This window comes from Haliaeetus leucocephalus, unplaced genomic scaffold (genome assembly GCF_000737465.1).
Source record: "Haliaeetus leucocephalus isolate CR32 unplaced genomic scaffold, Haliaeetus_leucocephalus-4.0 Scaffold146, whole genome shotgun sequence".
NCBI lineage: Eukaryota > Metazoa > Chordata > Aves > Accipitriformes > Accipitridae > Haliaeetus > Haliaeetus leucocephalus.
Genome location: NW_010972582.1, coordinates 327830 through 354731, shown reverse-complemented (window position 1 = coordinate 354731; position 26902 = coordinate 327830). Strand labels below are relative to the sequence as shown.

General features: G+C 38.7%; 1 protein-coding gene across 1 annotated transcript in view; it reads left to right on the top strand.

The window, feature by feature from the left end:
* The window catches only part of COL28A1 (collagen, type XXVIII, alpha 1), a 91609-nt gene extending 73015 nt beyond the window's left edge, over nt 1-18594 (top strand). Inside the window, exons 27-37 of the mRNA XM_010561466.1 lie at nt 975-1043; nt 3129-3197; nt 8796-8864; nt 11357-11437; nt 11528-11563; nt 11758-11794; nt 12098-12652; nt 13887-14074; nt 16369-16585; nt 17049-17225; nt 18171-18594. Of these exons, the coding sequence (XP_010559768.1) occupies nt 975-1043; nt 3129-3197; nt 8796-8864; nt 11357-11437; nt 11528-11563; nt 11758-11794; nt 12098-12652; nt 13887-14074; nt 16369-16585; nt 17049-17218 (1491 nt within the window). The 3' untranslated portion in view covers nt 17219-17225; nt 18171-18594. The remainder of the gene's footprint in view (nt 1-974; nt 1044-3128; nt 3198-8795; nt 8865-11356; nt 11438-11527; nt 11564-11757; nt 11795-12097; nt 12653-13886; nt 14075-16368; nt 16586-17048; nt 17226-18170) is intronic.
* The last annotated feature ends 8308 nt before the right edge of the window (nt 18595-26902 follow it).

Here is a 26902-nt window from a genome sequence, read left to right as displayed (position 1 = left end):
AAGGTAAAACTGCCTCTTATGTCCCTGTGCCTTCCCTTACCAGTAATGTCCCCTGAGCCCCATCTCCTTCACTGGGCTCATCTGCAGCATGCGGGGCAGCACCGGGCTCAGCGTTACCTGCATTCCCCTGGCCAAGCAGCTGATGCCTTCTGTCTGCCTGCTGGTTAAGGGATGACCCCCCCTCTGGGTTTTTTCCCCCACTAAAAGCATAAATTGAATCTCCTTTACCCAGCCTCCAATTATCACCAAAACTGTCGAAAATGAATATGCTCAAGGCCTCTACATTTCTGATTAATTTGGCTGAAATCAGCTGATAAGTTCAAAATATACTGGGAGAAAAAAAAGGACTAACATAGACAAGCAGAAACACAGGCAGAGTATCCCTTAAGCCTCATTTCCTCAAGAAATCAAGCTAAACATATGTGCATTAAGGCTTTTTAAGAAAACAAAGAAAGGGCTGTTCTTTTTGTTCCTCTATATCAATGCTATTAAAATTCATTCAGTTTCATGAACGCATTAGTTTGACAGTTCTGGAAATTAAATGTCTCTAGTTTCAGAACAAGCACAGTATCAGTAAAGGGCATGATGACTGTTGTGTCCCACTAGTAAGCTCCCTGTCCATCCTGGTAAGCCACTGCAGAACGTGATGGAAAAATGGTGTTGTTTTCAAATGAGTTTGCTTTTCTTTTTCTTCTGTAGCCACTAAGTTTGCAAATTAGAGGCCTAACTGTTGGTGATTTTGATCACATGGACCTTTGCTTGAGGAAAAATGTTCCTCACCTGGAGCTTAAATAATGTGGGTGCCTGCATTTTGGGCGTTTTCTAATATTGATCTGTAAAGCAACTGCTTATGTATGTAACATTTGTTTATTTTGTTTTTTAAACTGTGTAGTTTGACTGACTGCTGTATAAGTGGAGGAAGATGTAACAGTTAATAGGTGATAAATTACAGACATTTCTGTGACAATTTTCAGGGAGACCGTGGAATGAGAGGCTATCCTGGGCCCCCAGGGCCACGGGGAATCGGAACGGTTGGTCCCAAGGTTGGTATAATGCCATGTAGAAGCTTTTGTGCTCTTTTGTGGTGCTGCCTGCCAGACTCTGATCTCTCAGACACCAAAATATCTTCATATTGATTTATATTGATGCAACTGCCAGAGAAATCAAGCATAAAAACATGGGCACTGACCATACAGTTCTACCAACCAAATTAGGAAGGAATACTAACTGGATGAAAATTGCATTTGCAGCTAAACTTTATGAGATTACAGCTGGAAATTGAACAGAACTATCAGGTGGATGCATTTCTTCTGTTTGTATCTATTCTGTTTCCAAGAGATTCTTTTGTGGTGGAAAATACGTTAAATGTGAATTTTATGTTTGCAATTTTTGCTCAGTGAAATTCAATCCAATTAATTTCATTAGTAAAACCATTAGGAAAGAAGCATGAAAACAGAAAATTAATTCTATAAGCAGCCAGCATGCAACATCTGGGCAATTTTTTCCTCCCTCCACTGAAGTGAATTATAATTCAAAAAAGACATACTGGTAAGAAAAGAAGTTCAATGCATTACCTGGATTTCTTTATTATAGGTGTATCCATCAGTTATTTTTATAAAGGGAATGAAGAGAAACATTGTGTATATTTCTCCACTTTAAGTTAAAAATAGATACACCTTTGTAACTTTTTTATGTGATTTCCTTAGCAGAGATTAACAGAAGTCTCCACTGCCATTTTGAATAAACTAGTATCTGAAAGGAGAAATGTTGCTATATACCAACCTGTTACAGAAATGCAGTGAGCGACAGAGCACAAATATTTTCTCAGGATGTCTGACTTTGCCTTGCTTTCTGAAAACTGCAGCAATTTCAGTACCTTGGTAAATCATACAGACGCAGTCTGTTTAAAAAAAGTAGGTTTGGACTGAGTGACAAAATCCTACAAATGTGTGACACTGTGTGCTGCTTCCATAAAGCCTTTGAGAATGAAAAAATATGTTCTCTGTGGGGAAACATTATTTTGTTTTCAAGGGTGAGGGCCTGCTTGTAGCATCTAGTTCTTGAGATAAGCTATTTAGCACAATGTTTTGTGTGAATCCCTGCTTAAAAATATATAGATTAACAGTATTTTTCACAAGAGATTCTGTCAAAGTTTGTGGCAAATTTTATGTCTACACAGATGAGAATGATGACTTTTCAAACATCACTAATATCTAGAAGTTAAATATTTGAGCTATATATTTCTATTTAATGATGATCAAGTTTTGATATACTTCTGCCTAAATATTCAACATATGCAAAATGTAGGTAATTTACATACCACTGAATGAATGCCATTTCCTGTATTGGAGCGCGGCAACTATTTATTATAAGACAATAATCAAAAAATCCAACCCGACCTCTACAGAAGCAGTTATGAAGCTTGGTCAAATTTCAAAAGCTTTTTTCAACTAAATATAAAGAACAAAAAAAGGAAGAAGAAGTTTAATTTTGATGTAATCAAAGTGATATGCTTCACTTTGTCACTTTGAAATGTTAGATTAGCCTGGCTCCAAACAGAAGGGCTTTACCTGGCTTTGACTGTATTGACACAAATCAGCAGGTGCTGCTTTGGCTTTTCTCTCTTCCCCTCCCACTTACAATTTTCGGAGTGACTGGTGCTCTCAGAGACTGTGATACCACAGGGGCTGGGCGTATTGGACGTGGTGCACAAGAACTAGCTAACTTGCCTGGCAGATTTACTTGTGCTGGGTTTTATTGCTCTGGTCCTTTGTGCCTTTACTGTTGTGCCTCTCTTGTGTGGAGTGATTGCACAAAGCTGTTGTATAAAGATGGTTTCTGTTGGTTTCTATGTGGGAAAAACTGGGGAAAATATAACACTGTGTCATGGGCAGATTTTATTCTTTAATTATTTTCAGCTTAAATGTTCCTTTGCTTTCCTGGGAATTTACCAATTATAATTACTAAGGCCCACAGCGAGAAACCATAAACCAAAGAAGAATCAGAACTAGTCTTTGACATGGTTTTACTTTTTGCTTGCAGTGACTTTGAGATGACTTCCTTACTGTCAGCAGGAATAGAGCTTACCACCTAATTCTTCTTTTTTTTTGCCTCACTGACTGTTACAGGGTGTTATGGGACAGCAAGGCTTGCCTGGTCCACGTGGCCCCCCTGGCGACAGCATACAAGGAAACAAGGTAATCCAGTTTAATATGATACCTGTCCACTTTCTTCTCAAAACTGCCTCTTAAGGAGATTCATTGTCTGTTTTTCTCTCAGCCACTGAGCCAGTGAATACCTGCAAATATTCATTGTATATGTAAGTTTCTTGTTCATTAGGTCTGTAATATTTACTTTAATTGTTGAGTTTTCAGTATTGGTGGCATCCATTTGCTCTCCTATTATTCTCGTTGTTACAGGTATATTTAACCTGGAAAAAGTCTCATCTCTGCCACATCTTACTGGTTTACTTAGATTTAAAGGACACTCCAAAGAAAACATCCAGAGTTTTCTCTGGATGCCCTTGTAAAAACAGTAACAGAGATCTACCATGTCAAAATAAGTCAAACAACACATACAGGAATATAAAAGAAATTAGCCAGTCTCCCACATAGTCTTCATCAGGTTTTTACTCACCCAGTTCCAGCCATAACCACAACTTCTCTTCTTATAAGGAGAAACACAAACATGGTAACATATTCTGAACATTCAAAGTTAATAAATTGCCTTGTCATAAATGTATAGAAGAAAATCATTAAAACTGGAGGCTTTAGTGGAGAACAACCCAAGTTTCTCCTATTTCTCTTAAATCAGTGTGCTTAAAATTGACCATATGATTGAATATTTCCCTGGATCAGGAGGACTGTGCTTAGCTCTCCAACTCTAGGTTATCAAACCACTAATGATTCACTAAGATGGGCGTTCTTTTAGTTGGGTTGGGAAAGATGCCTCTCTGTACTGCAGTTGGCTGTAGACACAAAAGCCACTAGGGAATTAATTGACAAAATAGGTTTTCATTGGAAAATAGCGACATGCTGAAACAAAGAAAAAAAATCATTTAAATGTACCTTGTTGGCAAAATGTTTAAGAGGAGAATCTTTCTTTGGTTCTGCATGGAATTACAAGTTCTACCAAAAAAGCACTGATTCCTTCTGAATTTGTTTTGTTCGGTACTTGCTCTTATTCCAGCTTCAATGTCTTCTATTTTTATATTCATGTTCAATCATTTCCCTCTTCATACTGCAGAGAGCCCTTCCTTTTTTCACTGTGAGGTGTTTCATGGCATAAAAACATACTTTACTGTGTTCTTTCTTTTCTCCTTGTGTAACTTTCTTTCTTTAATGGATTCTGATTTATCTCATCTCAGGATTTTGCTAGACAGATCTCTATACGGTTAGAGTCATGACTGTCTAGACCTTTGGTTCTGATCCGTTTGCAGTTTTCTTCTATATTAATTGTTATCAGTAATCACAAAGCTATTACATATTTTAATGTGAGGCCATAAGGAACCTCTTATTTTCTTTTCTCTTCTTCCTTTGTTTGCTGAAGGCTCTTTGCTCTATTCTTACGGAAAATAGAATTTCTGCCATCTCTGTATGGCTTTATGGTATAGGAAAACTATTTCCTGCCTGGCTTTAATAGACATTTCTGATGTGTTTGCAGAATCTAATACTTGGGATATATCTCTGTTAATTCTATGTGTATGTGAGGTTATTTATAAGAGCACAATTGCCATTCTGAACAGAAATGTTTCAGCAATCAAATGCATCTGATGATACATGAAAAAAATATACAGATTATATAATATTTTTTTGGTTCCTGAAAAAGGATGAAGGTTAGTCAAAATATGCTCAGTGTGTACACATACATCTCTCTCTATCCCCTCCCCCCCACCCCCAAGTTTTGGATGCTATGTTGGCACTGCTATGAATAAGTAGCTAAAGCATATTTTAGAAGTGTAGAGAACTCAGTTCCATTACGGAAGTTTTCCAGTGGAAGAACACAGTCCACTGACACACACTGTCAGACAAAGGCATGTTTGTAATGTAAGGATGTGGAGTTTAGGGATGTAGGAAAGCAACACGTGCTCTGGCTATGGAAGGTCTTTGTCTTTGGGTTTGAAACAAAAACTGTAGTGATGAGGTGCATCAAACTCAGCTGGTGTTGTTTCTGTAGCTTCCCACGAGTTGTGTAGGTACAGTCTTGTCATTTAAATCTTCTTCCCTTAACAATCACTTTTCAAAATTATAGTTATTCTTATGTAATTCTTAGGAACAACTTCTTTCTGAACAACTTCGGCAACTGTCTTGTTCTTGTAGTACCTGTTTCCTCCATACGCTGATGGTTGTTGAGCTTCTACCTGTCTCTTCTGTCCTTCTATCTCTTCACAGCCGTGTCAAACTTCATTCTTTTTGGCCACTATTCATCAGCTTAAAGCTACTATACTCCTGCATTTGAACTATCAATATCACTCCAAGTATTTTTTTTATATATACATAGAGCTCAGTCTGCATATGGCAAGAACAGAATGTCAAAAAGGAGATGGTTTTCAAGTAACTTTATGTTGATAGCTACATTCACAGGTCTTCTTTTTTTATGCTTGGTTTCCTTTCCAAACCACAGTCTAGACATTCTCAGATCTGCACTCAGTTCATAGAATGACATTTTTACATAAAAGTCCTCTTATTGATCAGTAATCTAGCAGGATATTAGGGTCAGAGATCCAAGGGTCTGCATTTTTACATGCATAGCACTTTGTTTTTTATGATAAGACTAATGGTTAAGTTCGAATTTAATTATGTAGGTTGGATTGAATAGGCAAAGCAATAAATATTTTTAAATTAATACAGCACACTTCTTGGTTTTTACTAAATGTTCAGTTGTGGTATCTGTGATAAATCCTTCATATTTTGATTGATTCCACAAGTAGAGGAAGCAGGATTTGGTTCTGTAGCTGACTTTTTAGAGGATAAAACTCACATGTATGCCTGTGAGAAACGTAAGCTGTACAGGTATGGATTTTTTGAGAACAGTAGGTCTCATTCAGTTTTCATTGCCTGAACACCATCCTAACAGTGTCAAATGGGCTGTAACAAATGGCAGCAATAAATCTATAGTTTTGTCGGATCTGACATTTATTATTAGTGAAGGACGACTGGAATATACAGCATATCCTAATTCTGGTTCATATGTATGTGCTTGGCAGATCTGCAAAGGTGTTAATCAGGAAGCTGTGTGATGACTCTAGTCAGGAAGGATAGTCAGTCCCAGTGCTGGACAGCAAGCATTGAAACAAGCTGGCACACAGTTTCACTATGTTTAAAAGCCATTTGCATTAATAACCTATGTGAAGGACCCAGGAAGCACAATCCTGCTAAAAAGTGACTTAAAGTAAATTAGATTAAATAGTCACTGTGCGTTCCTCCAACAGCACAAAATAAATTGCCTTGTGCATTCCATTGCCTTAGGAATATTTCCTATTTGGAAGCAATTTTTTTTTTTTTTTTCCTAGTGAATCAGCTATGTAATTTGGTGCATCAGTTTCTTTTCCAGTCTCCAGAGTCTACGTAACAGTGTCTGAATTTTTGCTGCTGTAAGAAATTGGGGAGAGGGAAGGGGGGAAGTTCTGCTTACAGAGGCAAGAGGCTGCCTGTTAGCAGGTCAGTGATCGGTAGCCCCAATGACGAGGAGAGCATTTTAGCTCCCTGAGTTAGGACTAGTGGACCAAGAGGCTCCCACAGGACATGGCTGTAAAGGCAGTGCTCCCGTGGAGATGTGAACAGCAGAGTGCAGCGGGTGCCTTTGCCTAGCATGGGGCAAGACCACAACGCACCCATGTGTGAGCAGAAGCTCCCGTCTTAGCAGGATCTCAGTCAAATCTTGAATTTGGACAGGGAAAACCATCCATGGACCATGACTCGTAGTATACTGCCTCTTCTAGGAGCTGCATCTCATCGTCTAACTCCCGGTGAATTCCCAACTCATGGGACTCAGGAGCCTTGAGTACAAAGAAGAGAAGGTTGACTTGGCTGTGCACTGTGCAGCTGCTTCTCTGCCTGCAGAAATCCATGAGCCCCTATCCAGCAAAGCAGGAATGGTCAGTGGTCGGTCCTTCTGCACTAGTGTGCCTTTGGTGAAGGCTGGAGTCTTGATAAATTTCGAAACGTTTTTGTATTTCTCTGCCCCTTATGAGCAATATAACCCCTTTAGGCCCATTTGTGAGCAGCTATCCAAGTGTTAGTAAAAGATGCTTTAGTGAGACAGTATGAGAGCTCTTGACTGAAAAGTAAAACTAACCTTGTACTTGCATCTCATAGGCTAGGTTTGGTACAGGTGATGACTGCTCCTGATCTCATTGACATTCTCTGGAGCTGGTTTGGTATCTGCACCAGTGTCCTGGTTTCAGCTGGGATAGAGTTAACTGTCTTCCTAGTAGCTGGTATAGTGTTATGTTTTGGATTTAGTATGAGAAGAATACTGATAACACACTGATGTTTTCAGTTGTTGCTAAGTAGTGTTTAGTCTATAGTCAAGGATTTTTCAGCTTCTGATGCCCAGCCAGCAAGAAAGCTGGAGGGGCACAAGAAGTTGGCACAGGACACAGCCAGGACAGCTGACCCAAACTGGCCAAAGGGGTATTCCATACCATGGGACGTCACATCCAGTATATAAACTGGGGGGGGGCTGGGGGCAGGGGAATTGCTGCTCAGAGATAAACTGGGCATCAATCAGCGGGTGGTGAGCAATCGCACTGTGCTTCATTTGTATATTGCAATCCTTTTATTATTACTGTTGTAATTTTATTAGTGTTACCATTATTATCATTAGTTTCTTCTTTTCTGTTCTCTTAAACCGTTCTTATCTCAATCCACGGGTTTTGCTTCTTTTCCCAATTTTCTCCCCCATCCCACTGGATGGGGGGGAGTGAGTGAGCGGCTGCGTGGTGCTTAGTTGCTGGCTGGGGTTAAACCACAACAACCGGACACTGCTGATATGTGAATTATGTATGTAATGTGAATTATGGTGAAGCATTTAGGTACCAGGGAATATAATCACCCCAGCTGTGTTTAAAATGCATACAGCAGTTGATCTGAAGAAAATATTTGTGTTACCCTATTAAATAAAGCAGCAAAGTTTCTGGAAGCCAGATGCTGTGAAGGATTTTCTGTACGTATTTTATTACAGCTGTGTTTTATAACATGTTGTATGCCCACACTGTGAGCATGAACATGCTTTTCAAGTCTGTGTGCATGCAGCACGGCATGCGTAACAATCATTATAAGCAAATTTGAACTTTGTAGCTAGACTGATACTGTCTTCTGAAGTATCAGCAAAAAGATGTTCTGCTCTCCACATTGTGAAAAGCAGAGATGTCTTTTTATTTACTTAAGATCAGACGAACTTAGTCAACCCTGCAGAGATTCTGGGTGTGTATTTCTAGAGAACCTTTGTGCTGGACCTCATTTTACTGCTTGTGGACTGGATCAATAACTGTCTGGGCCTCAATGAGGTTACTTTTGTCTTTCAGCTGTTTCAATGAAATGACAATATTCCATTTAATTTATCAGGAATAAATTCTTCATTATATACTTTATAAAGGCTTCATGTGTGTTCTGAATCATACCCAATTGCTTATTTCTCCAGCTTTAGACCAATTCTGTCTTGAAAATTATGTGCTTCATTGCATAATACAAATATCTGGCTTTCTCTATGATGTAGAATGTTATAAAATGAATAGATACAGCATAGATTTTACTTTAATTTTCAGTTAAACTTAATTTCCTTATTCTGTTCAGGGAGAAAAAGGAAATCAAGGTTTTCCTGGACCAAAGGGATCAATAGGAATTGGCCTTCCTGGACCAAAGGTAAATCCTAGTTTTGCAGTAAGGAAAAAAAGGTAATTTTTTCTTCCTTTATTGGTTATTGGGTGTGACAGGTCTTTGAAGATAAATAGAAGGCAAAGACATTGCCTTGTATAGCTAGCAAGGTAAGTGCCTACTACTTACTGTCAGCTTTGAAGTCTGTGAAAATCCTAACTGTCATTAAAGACCAGGCTCTAAAGTAGGATCTAGAATGAGGTCATACCTGTTAGCAGGAGAATAAAATTAGTCAAATTATGTATTCAGTTATCTTAGATATTTTTCAGGTATTACAAAACATCCTTTTATTTGCCAGGCTTTGACAAAAAAAAAATTGCTTTTTGACTAATATATTTTAGGGGCTTTGTGTTATTTGACTCATTTTTTTTACAATGATTGAAGCCGAAGCTTGAATCTTTCCTTACTGAACAACTTCCTGGTTGATAAAAAAACTGTAAGAATTTCCTACACATACCTATTCCCACCTAACAAAATTTGCGCACAGAGAATTTAAATACTTTGGCTATTTATTAGTGATTTTCAGATGTGCAGCTTCTGATGGAAGCAGCCTGGCCAAAGAAAACCAGGGCTTATGGTCAATGTGGATGTGCAGACCAACTATGTGCACACACAACTGAGAACAGTGTCCCCAGGCGGAATGAGCGTTGATGTAAATGCATGGTGCAGTACACTACCTTTAATTCACAGCATGGGCCTGGGCCAGCTGGGCAGCCCCTCTGCAATATTACAACATAGCTGAAATACTGAATCTATTGTGAAGGCTCTGTCTGAAAACCCTGAGAAAAAAACCCATGGCAGTCTTCATGGGAGAGCAGAGATGATCAGGCTCCCTAACTTTAAGACGTTACCCAAATAAGAGTTCAATCCCTTCTGTAGTCACCTGAGGCAGGCAGTACCCATTCAGAGCCCCAGCCATTTGTTGCCTGCACTAATGATGTTCATGGTACTATGGTCTACACTAGCTCACATTATATAGCACTTTCTCAGACTTCTGTATTATTCAAGCTGCTACAGCTTGGAGCTTTTATGCAACAGTGAATATCAAGCTCTTTCACACAGATTCAAATTTCTGCATCCTAACTCTGTTTTCTCTGAGATGCCAAATGCTACATACTGTAATAATAATTGCAATATTTTCACTCTTCTTCATATTCATCTTGTATCTTGACTAATCTTCGAGACCCCATGTAAATCTCTCCAAATACTCACAATTTTACTGTTTGCTGTTAATATAGCAGACTTCTCACACATGAAAATGAATGGTTTAGTTCAGTAGGAATTTCATATATGTGCCAAATACCAAAGAGATCAGGTTTTCCTATATTTATGTGTAAGAGAGTAGCAGCACCACTGCAGTCAGTAGATCATATTTGCTCTCCCTTACGCTGACATTAATTTTGATGAGGTTAGATTCAATTCATGGACAGGTAATGGAAAGTAATATCCTTTGCTGGATATTATGATTTTGTGAAATAGAATAGAAACTGTCTTCCAAGAGCTTACTTAGTGAAGACTGGTTTCTTAATGCTGTGGAGGAGCTGTGTACAATTTTGAGGTTTATACCAGTTTGAGTAAGATCAGAATCAGATTGAGACAATCAAAAGGGTTCCTTAAAATTGATAGTCACCATGGCAAATGCTGTAACACAGGAGGTATCTATGTGATTCCATTGGCTGGCTAATAATGAGGAATAATATCAAAGTAGACAGTAATCTAGATAAATTTCTGACCTTTAACGTTTCAAGTGAAATGTAACATGGTCAGTAACTTCCAGAGAGAAGTAAAAAACTGTCCTGCACTATCTCATTCTTGAAGAAATGTCTAATTTAGAACCCGAATCTTTTGATAGTATGTTTCATACTTGCATTACGTGAAAACTGTCTCTTGAAATACCATAATGTTGAATGCTTTCTCTTTCTGGAAATCAAAAGATTTAGTCACTTGAGGAAAAAAGTGCGGAATTGCTTCTGAATGTGAAACTACGTATTTTCCAATGGATGTAACAGTCCAGGCATGCCTTTTCCTCTGTTCTTTGCAAGCTCCCAGTTTTTCGTGTTGGTTCTATACAAAACTGGTGTGAGTTTCAGTACATTGGCTGACGTAAGGCAGTTATGTCTCTCCATAGGTCTGAATTAACATAGGTCCAGCATAAACATTGTTTTAGAGTTCAAGAAAATCAAAGAAGAGTAAAAATTTTAAATTCTTGACATTTGCATAAAGATGTCTTTACCCCTTACTCCTGAATTAAGGTAATTTTCCACAGAAATTTCTTAAAGGTGCTTCTACTGCCCATCTTGGTTTCTCTGAGAGCCTGCTTTCAGATGTTCTCTTCACAATACATACAACATAAAGCAGCCACACACAAAAAAAAAAAATCTGAAAATTTATCTTAAAAGCTCATCGAACCATAACTCCGGCTCTGACTGTCAACAAAACTGGAGTTACTGACTGTGTTTAATATGGATGTTCTAAATTAGGGAGACTATGGAGATAAAGGTGATCCAGGGACCAAAGGTGCCAAAGGAGAGGCTGGAGACCCAGGACCTCCAGGACCAAAGGTGAAACACATTTTCATATTACTTAATTTTACACAATAGAAATTAGACAAATTTGGCTTTTGTTAATCATTGCATTCTACACATTTTCAGGGAATTTGGGGAAGAAAAGGCGAACCTGGTCTTTCGGTAAGTATATACATGAGTTAATTTAAAAGATAGGAGTTTATTTTGGGGAAATATTTAAAGGTTATGTGATGTTACACAAGGTTGTTTATGGGGCATTGCATTGCCTGCATTTTTGTAAATAAATAAATAGATAGATAGATTTCAGCATTCTTAAAACTAGAACACACAGCAAATTAATTAATACTCTTTTTCAGAGAGAAGAAGTTATCAGACTTATCAGTGAAATATGTGGTAAGCATTCCAATACAGAAAAAAATTAGTTCTAATAAAACACACTGAATTTATATTGATGGAATGGATTTGTCCTCTGCATGTTTGTGTGTAAGGATACCATTGATGTGAAAATGATGCTCACTATGTTGCCAGAGCTATACTGGAAGTAATTTGGTCCAGTTCTGTTTCTATTTTCAGTATCAGTAACTATCAGTGAATTCATTAATTGAGCTTTAACTGATTGTAAATCTGATATATGAGTTCAATTTGTCTTTATGAAGGTGGTTTCTCATAAAATGCCTGAAATGGTTATTCTTCTAGGTTGTGGTATCAGATGTAGAGTAACACCACTGGAACTAGTATTTGTCATTGACAGTTCAGAAAGCGTTGGACCAGATAACTTCAATATTACCAAAACTTTTATGAAAACAATCATTGACAAGATATCTGCCAACAACGCTACAACCCGCATTGGCATTATCAACTTCAGCCATAAAGTGGAGTTGGTGTCTTCTCTGAAGCAATACTCAACCAAAGAATACCTGAAATCAGCTGTTGATAAAATGCCCTACTTAGGAGAAGGCACGTACACAGCTTCTGCTATCCGAGAAGCCATTCAGTTGTTTCAGGCAGCACGCCCAGCAGTAAGAAAAGTGGCTGTTGTAATAACAGATGGACAAGCGGACACTCGTGATAAAGTACGGCTAGATACCATAGCAAGAGAGGCCCATGCTATGAATATTGAGGTATTCGTCATTGGGATTGTTCAAAGGACTGATCCTCATTATGATGATTTTCTGAAAGAAATGCAGCTCATCGCAACAGACCCTGATGAAGAACATATTTACCAGATAGATGACTTCATGACACTTTCAGGTAAAAGAACTATTTTAGTAAGAAGAAACTTGGAATAAGCACATAAGAGGGTTTGGCTCTTCCCATAGCAAGGCAAGGCAGCCTGCTGATTGGCAGCTTATGTTTCTCTTTTGGATGCAGCTCTTTCTTCTGTTTCTCTTCTTCTTTGGCCAAATGAAACCTTTGCCAAATTTTTACCTCTTGCAGAAACAATAAAACACAATGAATGTCAGTTTTCTGAGCCAAGGCCTTCTTTGGGGCACTCCTCTTTTGTGAGAGCTTGCATCAGCCTTCCCTCACAGTCCTTTTGTGCTTGGCCATGGTTTCATCCCAGACGGGTGTAGATTTCCTTCCACCTTGACACGACATCTCTGTCTCGTTCTCTCTCTTTATTTCATATGGCTCTTGTCAGTCTCGGAGTCCCTCCACCACCTCTTACAAGCACTCCTGGGTTTTTTCCTGAAAGCCATAGGGAAACCTATGCTTTCATCCTGATTCTAGGTGAAAAGTTGTGGAGCAACACACAAGGAAATGGGATCTGATAGTACATTGTATATTTCTAACTGCGGCTTGAGAAAATCTTGTGGCCACAGCTGGAATCAGGAGAAAATCCAGAGGAAACCTATAATGACCCATGAAAAAAAACCCCACAGTACATTGATCTAGACTAACCACAGACTAGCCCTATAAAGTATATTTTTCCTGAGCATAAACTTATTTTGCTATGCTGAGCCTGTGGATGGAGTTAAGTCTGGATTTAAGGTGTTAACAGTAAGAAGAGAGTCCAAGCTAAGGTTCTGGTCCCAGCTGGGATTAAATTTAGGGTTCTGACTCAGGCTCCAGCATTCAACATAAAACTATTCCCAGTCACTGATTATTTTTGTTTTGTGCAAATAAGTAGAATGTGTCACCCAGTTTTTTCTTTTTCCTTCTTACATGTAAATGCTTTCTTCACTTCACTCTGGTTTCTTTTTTCCTTCACTGTTGAGCTATAACTTCTGCTTAAAAAAAATTACTTGGTATTTTTATCTGTTTCTTCTTAAAAGAACAAAAGGGCCTTAAAATCAAATAATTCAGAGACTGTGTTACTTTATTAGTTCTCATTTGCATTTTGACATAACTTTAGAAGATGGTCTTTCACAAGTCTCTATCATTAAAGATTTAGTGTTAATACTGCACTAAAAGCTTGTGGTGAATCATTATGACGTTTCTTGATTACCCTTAATAAATTTCATCATTCTGTTAATCTTTTCAGCTCTTGAAAATAAACTGATCACAAAAATCTGTGAGAATGTGTCTGAAGTCTACACCAGAAAAGATATTGTTTTATCTCTATCTCCAAGTCCGGAATCTGAAATTGCTAGTGAAGATACCAATAGCCAGTTACCCAAAATGACAACTTCAGAGATTTATACGCTCCCTACAGAAGGAATCAGTTATCCAGTAAGTAAAGAAGTAACAGTTATCAATGTTTTTTAAAGATGTGTGTCTTTATTTGAATTCAAACACTCTTTATTTCACCATTCACCACTCTTTTAATATGCAGATAATGTGTCATTTGGCTAGACCAAAAGATTTGAACAAAACTTTTAGAGTGAACTTATTTGTTGAGAACAGAGGCTTACAGAAGAAAGATGGTAATACCATTTCTTAATTGCAATAAATGCCAACAGTCCTCATATTTTTTGTAGTTCTTATTCATCTTAGAAGGGAGTTAGAAATCTTACAGATACGTCCCTACTGAGGCAGACACATAGTGTATAAGGCATTTATTTATGTGCAAGCTGAGTGTTAGTACAATGCTTCTTGTCATAGAAGACAAGAACACCTGCTTTCCAGGTGTTATTAAGCTTTCAGTATTGTTTTGCTTTCCACATTGGGCTGTAGTTCTAGGACTCCTCATTCATGTTACTCTTCGTTCTCCAGCTTTAAATTCCTCCTACCCTGCATTGGGGTTCTGCCCTCCTACATGGTGCTGCTGCACAGATAGGCAGGTGGAGTTTTAATGCAATAGATAAATATTTTCTGCAGGTGTGTATCACCTTAGTTGCCTTATTAGGTCTTTGGTATATTTCAGCCACTGTCTTATTATCGGAGTAGGATATTTGTCACCTTTACAGTATATCAGCACTAACTCTCTAGGGTGTTTTTATTGCTTTGCCTAAAAATAGCCAATGATAAAAATTGGGCATTGCTTGCCCCTATAACTTGTTGAATAAGCTACTGAAATATTTGATGTATAAACCTCTGTAGCTGCATGGAATGCATATAGTGGACCATGATACTGGTATTTAAATATTGAGTGAATTGAATACAGATTGGAGCTAATTAAATATTACTGGCTTACTGTGGAGGAGTCAATGGATTAGCCAATATTAATCCTTTGTATTATTGTTTATGTAATATCATTCATATTTAAATAGTTCACTTTCAAAATTCAGTTTAGTTTCTTTGAGTAAGAACTCCCTGAGTAGGTGTGATTGATTTAGGTTTGGGGCTTGTAATACCTCCAGGCAGATCTGTGTGACACTGGGGGTCAATTTTGACATTCTGTATCATTAAGAAAAATAAACGTAAACCTGGATTTATAGCTGCTGACTTTATAAAGCATGTGATAAGGATCACAGATAGAATTAGTTTTAAGTGATTAGATGCTCACACACTTGGTTCTGGCTGGCGATGGTTATAATTAAATCTTCAAAACTGTTGAATTACTATCAGAAATAAACACAGCCTTTTTGTAGACCTGGAGAAGAAATGCAATATGCAAAGGATTCGAAGAATTGTCTGCACATTTACATTTCACCTAGACTTCATTTTTCAGAGTCCAAATAACTCTGAAGAGTTTTCTTAAACTGACTGAGTGTCTCAGTAGTGGCCTGTAAATGGGAAGATATTAAATAGTATCAGATCCCCTCCTGTTCTCAGTAGGTAATCAACATGTGGGATTAATTCAGTCATTTGTACCATACTATATTAAGATCCTTGCAAATCTTCTTGAATATACTAAAACACTAGAGGGGCAAATTTTTATATAATAGTCTTAATTTGAAGAGCATGGTTGGCCTCTTAACAGTTCCATCAAGGTAAACTCTAAAATTCTAATGATTAGCAACTGGCTGTTAGCTAGAAACAGGAAAATGGGTGATTTGTCACTTGGCTTGATACAGGCAAGGACAGATCTATGAGATAATCTTACTAATAGGATGTGGTTCCTATAACACAAGTTTTGGAAAATTTTGCTGTACTCGAGGGATTCCACATCTGAAATGATCTTTAGAGGAGCAATAATGTACATGTGTTTTTCTATCAATAACAAGTATCCTGTTCCTCTTGCCTGCCATTTTCCATTCCTTGATAGATTGAAGATGTCAGATCATTCCCAGTGAGTGTACTAGATGTTAAAAAGCACTGATTTACCCCAGAGTTCCTCCCATTTTTTATTTTATTGATATTACAGACTAAGCAGTGACTAAAATTGTGCTTCAAATGGATGAATTCAGCTTAGTGACTAAATAGAAGGCATTACTTTGCCTTTTCATTCAGCTGTCAGTGCTAGAAAATCATGGTCACATACTGAGTAATCACTAGAAGGTGGTCTGAACCCACCTGCTGTAATGGTAATTTTTTTCACATGTTATTTAGCAAAAGTTTCCTATGTAATTATCTCAATTTTTTCTCATAGCATCTGAGCCCAGACAGAATTTTAAGTTATAAGATTTTGACTCCTTTTGCAGCCTAGTCCACCACAGACCAGATATACTGAGCCACTGCCATCTGCTCAGGATCACACTGTGACCACTCCTGCTCACAGAGAATCGAGATTTCCCCCACTTTATGACATATCTGAAATGAGACCTCAGAGTCCAGTTGTCAATTCTTTGTTCAATGTAACTGCTACAGAAGATCACCACCTAACTGTGTTGCAAACACAGGTAGCAACAACCCAAAAAGGTAAGTAATAAATACTGTCCTCAGGTACTGGGTAGCAAGTCTGCACCAGAAAAAACAACAAGCAAACCCCACTCCCTCCCTAATATAGTTACTAGATTTTTATCACCTTTTGTTTTTCTGGGTGCTCTGTCTACAGACATCACACACAGTGAGAGCCAGATTTTCAAACCTAGAAGACAAACAACTCTTGCATACCAATTGTGTGCTTAGGTATTTAAATAGCAGCTTGGTTCTTACATCTGGATTTAGGCAGTCTCATTTCAAACTGATCCTGTATTTGTTTAGCCCTGTTCAGGTAACTCATTAATAGAAATGGAGTTTGGCTACAAAATTGAGAGAGGCATATATATTCCCAGGCACTACAAGAAAGAAAACGAAGGGTTGTTCTTTTTACTGGAGGCACTTCTAGGGTAATGTAACTTATCCCCAGAATCCAAGCTAACTTTTACTGATATACTTTCAGATCCAAGGTGCTTGGAACCTATGAAACCAGGGGATTGTCGGGACTATGTGGTGAAATGGTATTATGACAAGAATGGCAATTCTTGTGGCCAGTTCTGGTACGGAGGTTGCAATGGTACCAACAATAGATTTGAAACAGAAAAAGAATGTCAAGAAACCTGCAGTGATTGATGAATAAGTAAGTTGTCTCCATCAGATCCTCCTTCAATCACCTCTTTCCCAAGCTAAAAAGATTTAGTCTATTTAAATGTGTCCCATACTATCCATACATATTGTATCATCTTTTATACCTTTGATCAACCTTGATATGTTTGTCTGAACCTTTTTGAGATGGTGGGCCCAGAAGCGCACTTCGTAGTCATGGATTTATACAGTGACACAGTGAGGTTTTCTACTTTGCTCTCTAGTCCTTATCTTACGGTCTCTAACATTGTATTTGATTTTCTGACCATTACTGAGATTGGAGGTGATATTCTCATAGGGCATAATTCCAAGACTTCATCTATAGGATGAGCTGAGAACCCATCATATTATATGTGAATTTATGATCATTTTTCCCCTTGTGTATTATTTCATTTATCAAAACTCAGTTTTCCTCTTCCACTCACAGCTCACACAGTCAATGTCACAAGGTCCTTCTGCAATTTCTTGCAGTCATCACCTTCTTTATTACTGCAGAGTAACACAGTTTTGTCACCAATTTTGTCAGCTCACTTTTTACTCCCTTCTCTAGATCACATACAACTATGTTGAGTAGGACAGACCATAGCGTACATCCTCCAGTGACTTCTCTCCACTGACCATTTATCCCCTTTCCTTTGTTCTATTCTTTTCACCACTGTCCCTCTCAAACCAGTATAACTTTCCTTTGGGGAGGGACCTTATGTTTTGGAAATCCAAGCATACTATACTACCTGCCTTAGGTCCACATGCTTAGTGACTGAGGCATGGACTTCAGAGGTTGCTTATCAGGAGTGCATAACTTCTTTTACAAAAGCCATATAGCTCATCCCCAATGAATTGTACTCTATTTCATCTTTCAGTACAGGAAAATTCTATTGAACTTCAGCATGTGTTCTTCTAAACATTTCAGGAAAATTAAACAATTCCTTATTTCTTCTAGAAATGACTGCTGTTTGGAGTTTTTAAAGCTGGAAGTTCATGTGTATTGAGGAAGAACTGACTGAGAAGAATCCAAAGTGATGTATTAACCTGAATATATTACTACCACTCTCTACTGCTTTCCCCAATATTGTATTCACAGTAACTAGATTCCTGTATAACGTATGTTATCTGCAACACCATAGCAATAACTTACGATCACACATACACACACATGGGAACACACCTCTTCCCTCCACATTTATATTAACTTGTTACTACTACATGTAGCAATGATGAGATTCTATTTTTGGGATTAAAAAGTCAAAAGTGTTTACACTTAGCATTTAATGACAGAGGTCTCAGTTTCATGGAAGAATAAAATATGCTCTAGTTTAAAACAGAGTAAGTGGTTCCTGAAATTAGCACTCTTAATACAGCATTTAGAGACATAAATTAAGATTTCCATTAATTAGAGTATCTCTTTGGAATGTAAATAGCACAGCTATAGGTAATTAGAGGGGCTTTTCCCCCCATTAAAGCACATTTGGATTAACATCAATATAATCTTTTCAATTATAAAGGTAGGACTTTCATTCAGAATTACAGTAAAAACAGGATTCTTTGTGTCCTTTAGGCTAGTCAATACATTTCAATTTCTCAGGGCCTCTGTGTTAGGAAAAAAAAAAAGGTTATTTCGCTCTAATATATGCTATTAAATTAAAAAAGAGAAAAGCACTGAAAGATGTATATAAATGTTTACTTATATGATTTCTACTTTTAGCCATAATCCTACATGAACATATCATTAAAACTGAAAATTATGAGCATGTGATTAAAATGGAAAGCAATACCTGAAAGAGTCATGGATTGTTATTTTTTGCAAACAAAAGACTAGTATCTACACAGGCAGTATGGACAATTCTTGATATGTTTAAACAATTACTTGCACAATTTTTCCCCCCCATGTAACCAAATGATAGCATGTACCATGCAAAATGAACTTGTTTGCAGCAGATAGGATGCAAACTTAATTCTATGGATAGATGTGCTTGAAGTACAGTTTAAAAGTTCCTTTTTTTTTTTTTTTTTCCCCAAAAGTCTGGCCTCAATAGTGAGTTTCAAAGTAGAAAAGAAAGAATTGACAGCAGCCCCCAAAAAACCTCCTGCTCTTATTATACTCAGAACTAATCTGATGATAAGTCAAAAAAAAACCTGAGGGCACAATTAATTTGTGTGACATACAACAGCAAAACTCAAGGACATTACCTTGTACTATGTGTCCTGTGATACCCTGAAAATGAAGGGACTCAATGTTGTAGAACAAAAGTCAAGCTGATGAAATCAAGAACTAGTTTCCTTTCACAGAAAAAAAACCCAGAAAGTAAAATTTGACACAACTTTTAATAAGTCTGTTAGGGTTTTTTGCATCAGAAAAATAAATTGCTTCAAAGTGTACAACAAATGATATAGATGGACTTGTGATAAATAAAATCAGCTACATATAAAGCTGGACATAAGCAGCAAATAAGATAAAAGGTTAAATAAAAGGTTTCAAGTAAACAAACTGCCTACTAGTGGTGCAAAAAGATCATGGAAAGAACCAAACTACTGTTCAGTAGTAAAGCTAAGGCCATCATACCAAGAATATCAATGTGCTGGAGACTTTTAATTGTGAACGGATGTCCAGAACAAGAGAGGAATAAACACAAATTTTAGGGAAAAAGAAGAACAAGAAGGATAGACACAATGATGCTTTCAAATTGGCTGGAAACAGTAGATTCAAAACTTAAAACATACTAAAATATATTAACATACTGTCAAACTTGAAAGATGTATTGAGAGACTTTTTTTCTAGGCTAGGTCTCAGATCCAGTATTCAGAATTGATTTCTGTTAGATGACAAAGTCAATGTAAGAAATATTAAAAGAAAGATGCAGTGCAAATATTTTTAAGAAAAAGATTAGCACAAAATATGACTCTCAAAAGACAAAAAAAAAATCCGAAAAAAAAAAAAAAGCACCACCAGCATCCCCCCCCATCCCAAAAGGACCCTCACCCCACAGCAGCCTGGAGTCAGTAACACTATGACATCATACACTGATATAGGCAAGCAAGTTACTTAAGTTGGAGATTTAGATAGATAGATATAGATAACTAGAGAGATAGATAAGTAGATAGATACAGGGATAGAGATACATCCAGATGAAGATGCAGAGAAAAGATCTTTTCATCCAGAAAAGATGAAAAATTTGCACAGTTAAACTCTACAGTAGATTACCTTGTGAATAGCTGTAAAAAAACCTCTAAGTGTAACAGGTTACAAGATCCACTTCATTTCACACCTACCAGGAATATTTTAGGTTTAGCTGCACCTGGAAACCCACAGCAGCAAAGCCCACTGGAATTGCAAAGAAGTCTAGGAATTTGCAGGATCTTTCAAGTCTGTTCTAATCTTCTGTGCCAGAGCAGTTTCTTCAGGGATGGGACTAGCTGTTGTGTTCGGCTCCAGATCTCCAAAGAGATACATCTTGTCTAAGGAATACTGGGGATAATGAATTTGGGAATAAATGTGAAGATGTAAGTTACGGGTTTGCAATAATACCTTTTACAATGTTTAGTGGAAACCTTTCTGGTAAAGTTGACAAGCTTTAATAAGTACAAATAGTGACATCATTTGCTACATAACAATGCTAAAAAAAAGAAGCAGTTATTCTTTAACATGCATACAAGGAATCTTATTAATGCAGTTAAACCAGTGTGATCCAGAAGTTCACTGCTTGCTTTTCCACTTTCATGTAGAGTTGACTAAACCTTTTGTAGCAAAGAAGCATAAGTGAAGGCTATAAAGGTTTTCTAAAAGTTGTATGCTGTTCAAATCAGATTATCCTGAAATAAGCATCCTTTTCTATTCAGGTCTTTCTGTGAATCTCTGGATGTATGCTCTGATATTTAGTAAACCATGAAAAAGCACGTAAATCCCTGCTGAAAGGGCAACTCTTCTCTAAATCTGTATCAGCACTGACTGGCAGCATTGGCTCCTGTGTCTCCTCACCCAGCTCTGCATCCTCAAGGGTGTCATGGGTCAGTAAACCAGGAGAGGGCACCTCTTGCCAAATATCCACTGCTTTATTCTCGAGTTGTATAAAATCATAAAAGATCGTTACTAACTGAAAGCATTACAATTTCCACTGGCAAACAAACAAACCAACCCTTTATTTACATCACAGGTGAATTTTAAAAGCAAGAGTAGTTTAATCAGGAAATCCTTATATCTTCTGCTAGACCAGGCCAAATACTATACACCATAAAAGCTAAAAATGGTTGAGAAAAACACAGGCTTTTCTTTTTGATCATTATAAGGTGAATCCTTTTTCTGACATCCTTGCTTCTAACAATTCAGAAAAAGACTCAGAAAATTAACAAGAAAATAATACCCCATCTGCTCATCATAGAACAGCATCTTTCACTTTGAGAAACTCTACCAGTTTCTTGCTAACAACTATCAAATTGAATTTATCTTTTGCTTTAACCCAGTTCAGTCACTGTCTGTCCCTAGGGCCCGTTCAGACTGTTTTAATAACACTGTCTGTTCATTGACCGTCCTGCTGTCTGCACTGCTCCATTTCTTCTACATCTTCAAATTTCCTCTCTGTTACCCTAAATTGACTGAAAATATGCAACATTTCCTGCACTGCAGTTTCAAACATCCTTGGAAAACTGATTACCATGTTTCCTCATTTGGAAGTTGCTGTCAAAGATATTCCTTGGGGGAAAAAACAAATTTTAAAAAAGACTTTACAGATAGCATGGCTGAGACAAGCATCCACTTTTTTTACAGAAAAATTTTATGGACAGTAGAGATTTATTGCAGCATTCCTGCACTTTTCTTGCTTAGCTGCTTTCTTAGCTCTTTTGGTGTCATCGGCACATACAGCACACCTTTCTCGAAGCTTGTAAAGGCATCCAGTTCATAGCACATAGTTTAAAGCAAGTTCTCACAGGTAACTTCATGAATTTTTAAAAAAGATCTTTTATTAAAACCAAAACAAATAAGTCCTCTTTCTCCACCCCTCAGTGAAAGGGCCAAAGTCTCCTTGGGCCAGTGTGTGGGCTGGGACACCCCAGCTCTACCTGCGAGTAGAGCAACTGTTCTAAGGTCTCCTGACACATGAGGTATTGTACGTTCAGCAATGAGATCTTTGACATCCCCATTATCTACCGTTATTCCTCCTGCAGCTTCTTATCAATCGTCCTTTATAATCATTTCAGTCTGAGGAGACTTACTTTTTACCTTCCCAGTTGCAGAGTTCTTCCAGCTGCTGCTGAAGCTGAATCTGCAGCAGATCAAGGTTTTGAAATCATGCAGGCAAATGTAAGCAGACATCTCAGCTATCATACTTGGTAGCTAGACAAAGAAATATAAATTATATTTAGTTAATAGATTTTTACTTGAGATGGCCTTAAATATAAGTGTCTTTACTTCCAGGAGTATTATCACATCTTTTGGTAGGGACAGAATTGGGTCTAAGCTTCAGGGGTAAACAAAACCCAGATTTTGAGCCAAATTCTACTTAAGCTTTGCTTTCCCCCCCCCCCCCCCCCAACTAGGAATATGTAGAAATTCAGCCAAATGGGTAAGGCTCTATAACATGATCCATAAAGACTTTCTATCAGTATGTAAGACCTATTTTAGAGCCATTTCTAAGATGAAAGGAAGAGTACATGAGCTCTCCTCCTTGTTTCAGAGTGTCTGCTTTCAGCAGCTGTAACCTCCCTGCGTGTGGACAGGGAGGGAGAAAGCAGATTTTTGCATTTTATTGGCATGGCAAAAGGGACCTCGCCAACATCTGGCACGGTTGACCGTGAGACACAAAGAAAACCATTTCTTATTGTAAAACTAATGGTAGATAGGAGTTTTGACAAGAATAAATCTGGCAACGACAAGGCTCAACATGTGAGTAAATCCCCCAGAAGAGTTTTGGATTACCTTTAAAATTGTTGCAAACTCAGCTAATCCCAGGTGCTGCTGGAAGTGTTTGGGCTGGTGCTCCTCTCTCAGCAGCTTAAAGCTTTCAGGACACTTAAAAAAAACCTGCCAGAGCAGTAATTCAATGAGCAACAATTCAAAAAAGCCCGCACGCCCAGGATGTGCCTGGGTACATCCCCTTCAGTAGCAGGGCTGGGGAAGAGGGGCTGCAGGGGAGAGACGGTCAGCATGTGGAAAGCATCGATTTCAGAGAAGGATTTCAGGGGGTTTGTGGTCTGGTTGCTGCATACTGGCCCAGGGGTGCCCCGGGCTCGCTGAGCACACAGGCACGGGTGTGGAGAGCAGGGCGGGAGATGGAGGCTGGGGACAGTTGGTAGCAATTTTTCCATGGAAAGCAAATAGCTAGTAATTTTTCTGAATTACCATCATGACATAATTGGCAATTTCAGCTACTTCTTACTTCATTCAGGGCAACTCCCTAGTGCATCGGGTTTTCACAAAGCATAGCTTCTGTCAGTTTTAACTACATTGTAAATTAACAGGTAAAATATATTTCTGCTGACCAGAAAGGCTGTATTTTCCAATTAATTCAAGCATAATGAGATTCATCTATAAAATCTGGGTTTGAAAATTAATATTTTCATTGCAATGACCCTCAGAGAACTACGACTGGGACTCCATCAGGCTGCACGCCACAGAACTGTGCAGGTCGTAAGTTACTTGAGGCACAGGCTGCCAAAATACACAAGTCGCTGTAATAAGCAGAAAGTGTACTGACGAAGGCGGTGCTGGAGGCAGAACTGCACTCTGCCTGAAGTGAATATCATGTTTGCAAATAGAAATCTTCAATTTTTGTTCTGGATGAACTGTACAATATAGTCAACCAAAAGTCACAGTACTTGCTGGGTATTCTAGAGCATGCAGGCGAACTTGGGTGAGTGAAAACCATTCTTTGAGCAGGATCCTTGAGAATTTATAGTAGTCATGTCAGGCTTTTTTGAGATTTTTTGACACGCTCAGTGATGCGTTGGATTTGTTTACAATTCATAAGCTGGTTGAAACTTTCCTTTTCAAGAGCAGAAAATGACCCAACAAAAGTTCCCTTAAGTAAGTTCATGTCCACATCAATAATTTAGGTTAACATGCAGTAAGGATGTGGTACTGGTCCTCAAGTCAAGCATTACAGAACTTGTCAGGTCAGCGAGAAGAAATCCCAGCATCCTAAATGATGCAGCTGCAGTACTGGGCCCAAACGACCACAGCTTTATCCTACAGTGCCACCAGGAGGAAAACAACAAAATGCCTCTAAAACAAACAGCAAGACATCAACAGGTTTTTACAAATCATGGTGAAGTAACAGCTGCCAAAACTCAGCTCAGCAGCAGTAGCTGCTTGAGGACTTTTTAAGTCAACTCTTAATTCATCTCACAAAATTACATTTTCTACAGGCCACCATAGCTACGTCATGCTCCTCAGTCTCTCTGACAAATTTGTAAATTGGCTTACGACTGGTGTTTAAACTGGACATTGTGTAAACAGGATGTTCAGCAAAGCAGACGCTGAGCATTGCAGGGACAAGTCTTACAAAGTATTTACACTGAAGCAGGAACACAGCTATGAAAAAGGCCCTTATGCACTATGCTATAATATAAAAGCCAAGGAGCAACACACCCCATAATGACATCGGGAATCCCCTTGCAGCACCCCACTTCATCTATAACCATTGCAATACTGCTGAATCTAGCAAATTTACATCTAGCAATAAATGTCAAGCCTAGGAGCGCTTTCTGGAAACCCAGGCACCCAGGGAAGTCAGGGCTCAGTGCAATAGCAGCGGTAGTAAATGAGAGTCCCTGGCCCCCAGCTATATGTGCAGTACAAAGCCAGGCAGAGAACGCGTCATGCTGGAAATGAAGCTATTACACAGAAGCAGCCTTTACTCTGAGCTAGATTACTCAGCCCGGTGATCTGAGGTTAAGGGCTGTAGAGCTCATGAGCTGGTGTGCAGGGAGGTGCAGGAGGTCTGAGACAGGAGGAAAGATCTTGGTCTCTGCTTTCGGATTGTGCCACGATGTGCCCAGCATGACCCCTCCTGGACACAACCTGGGATACAAGCTGAACCGCCTTCCAGTCAGCTCAAACTAGCAGTGCCCCAACAGTCCCGTTCTCTGTAAAGCTTTCTCACATTACAGCCCTGAGAACAAGGCTTCATTCTGGGAACATAATTTCCTTTTTTTTTTTAATTTGTATACTCCACACAGGGAAATATTTTTACTTTTATGTATCTTACACTGTTTTCTGTAGCATCCCATTCTGTAACAAGAGCCTGTTCTAGCTTTCAGAAGAGCAGAGTCTATTAATCAAACAGCCACAATGGAAGAGGGCAGCATTAACATCGGATCTGGAAGTTATTTGTGATATAAAACTCATTCCACCCATCACAGCAGGATCATTCTCACTCTCAGGTGTATGTTGACCTTTCACATTCAGGACATGCTAATAGCACACCTTGGTCTCCATCTCCATCTGTTCTCAGGCGCACTGCTTGCCAGCTGGTTATCATAGAGTGGCAAGCATTTCTTTGGACCTCCTGTGGGTCTTGGCAGTGCAGGCCCCCCTTTATTACTTCGATGTGGGAAAAACCATTTCAGGTCCTGTTCTCACACTGCCTATTATAATTTTTTATGGTGTTTTTAACAGCAGCTGCCTGTTGGCTATCAGAGATTAGAAGCTTTTGTAACAGAGAAAGGAACTGTGCCAATACCTGAGTTAACCTTCTAGCTCTGCATACCAAGGAAACGTGATCTCCGCGTTCAGCAAGCAATAGGCACAATTATTGCACAGGATCAGAGAGAGAAGGGAACCTTTACACCCATAAAACCCAGTGTGCATTAACCAGGATACACTGGAAGGAAGGCAAACTCAACCTATAATTAGTCACTTACACGATGCAGAACAGTCCCTTCCCCGCACGATGGAAATAGTACACATTAGCATTGAGACGAAATAGAATAGTCTGACCACCCTTCTATAAAATGGGACATAAAAGAGATGTTTTGTGTAGTACTATTCAGAACAATAACCAGAACTTCCACAATACTGCTGTTCCTCTGGAAGGAAAGAGAGAAAGTGAAAACGCAGGAAGGATGAGATAGGCACGACACAGCCCTACCAGTGGTCAGGCAGGGGCTCTCTGGGCTGCAGAAGGGAGCTGACTGCAAAGCAGCAGCACAGACCAACACAACCCAGAGGAGCTGAAAAGAAAACATGCACGTGCCAAAACATCTCCCTGCAAGATGACAAAAATTTTAGGATTAGAGGATAATTCAGGTAGGAAAACACCATGGAAGTCATCTAGTCCATCCAGGATTCCCACTCAAAGGGGAGTCAGCTACGCGGTTGGACAGGGTTAGTCAAGCCTCTACACTCCTGCATGCAGGCAAATATCCTAGGAAAGTGAGCCTCATCCTCAAACCTGACCATCTTGAATAGCCCAAAGCTCCTGAGGGCAGTCAGATGGAAAAGTTCAGGCAGGTGTTAAACAGAAAATGTGCTGCCTGGCAGCAAGAAGTACAAAGCATTGCAGCTGTACAAGGAAAACCCATCGTAAAGATGTTCCCTTGATGAGACGCTCCAGCTGAAACAAATGTTGGACTTCAACGATCCAGGCAGTAGCATAATACAAAATCATAAAATCAAAAGGGTTTGTCCTCACTTCAGTCATGTCATAATCTTTCTCCTACTACTACTGATTGATACCTTGG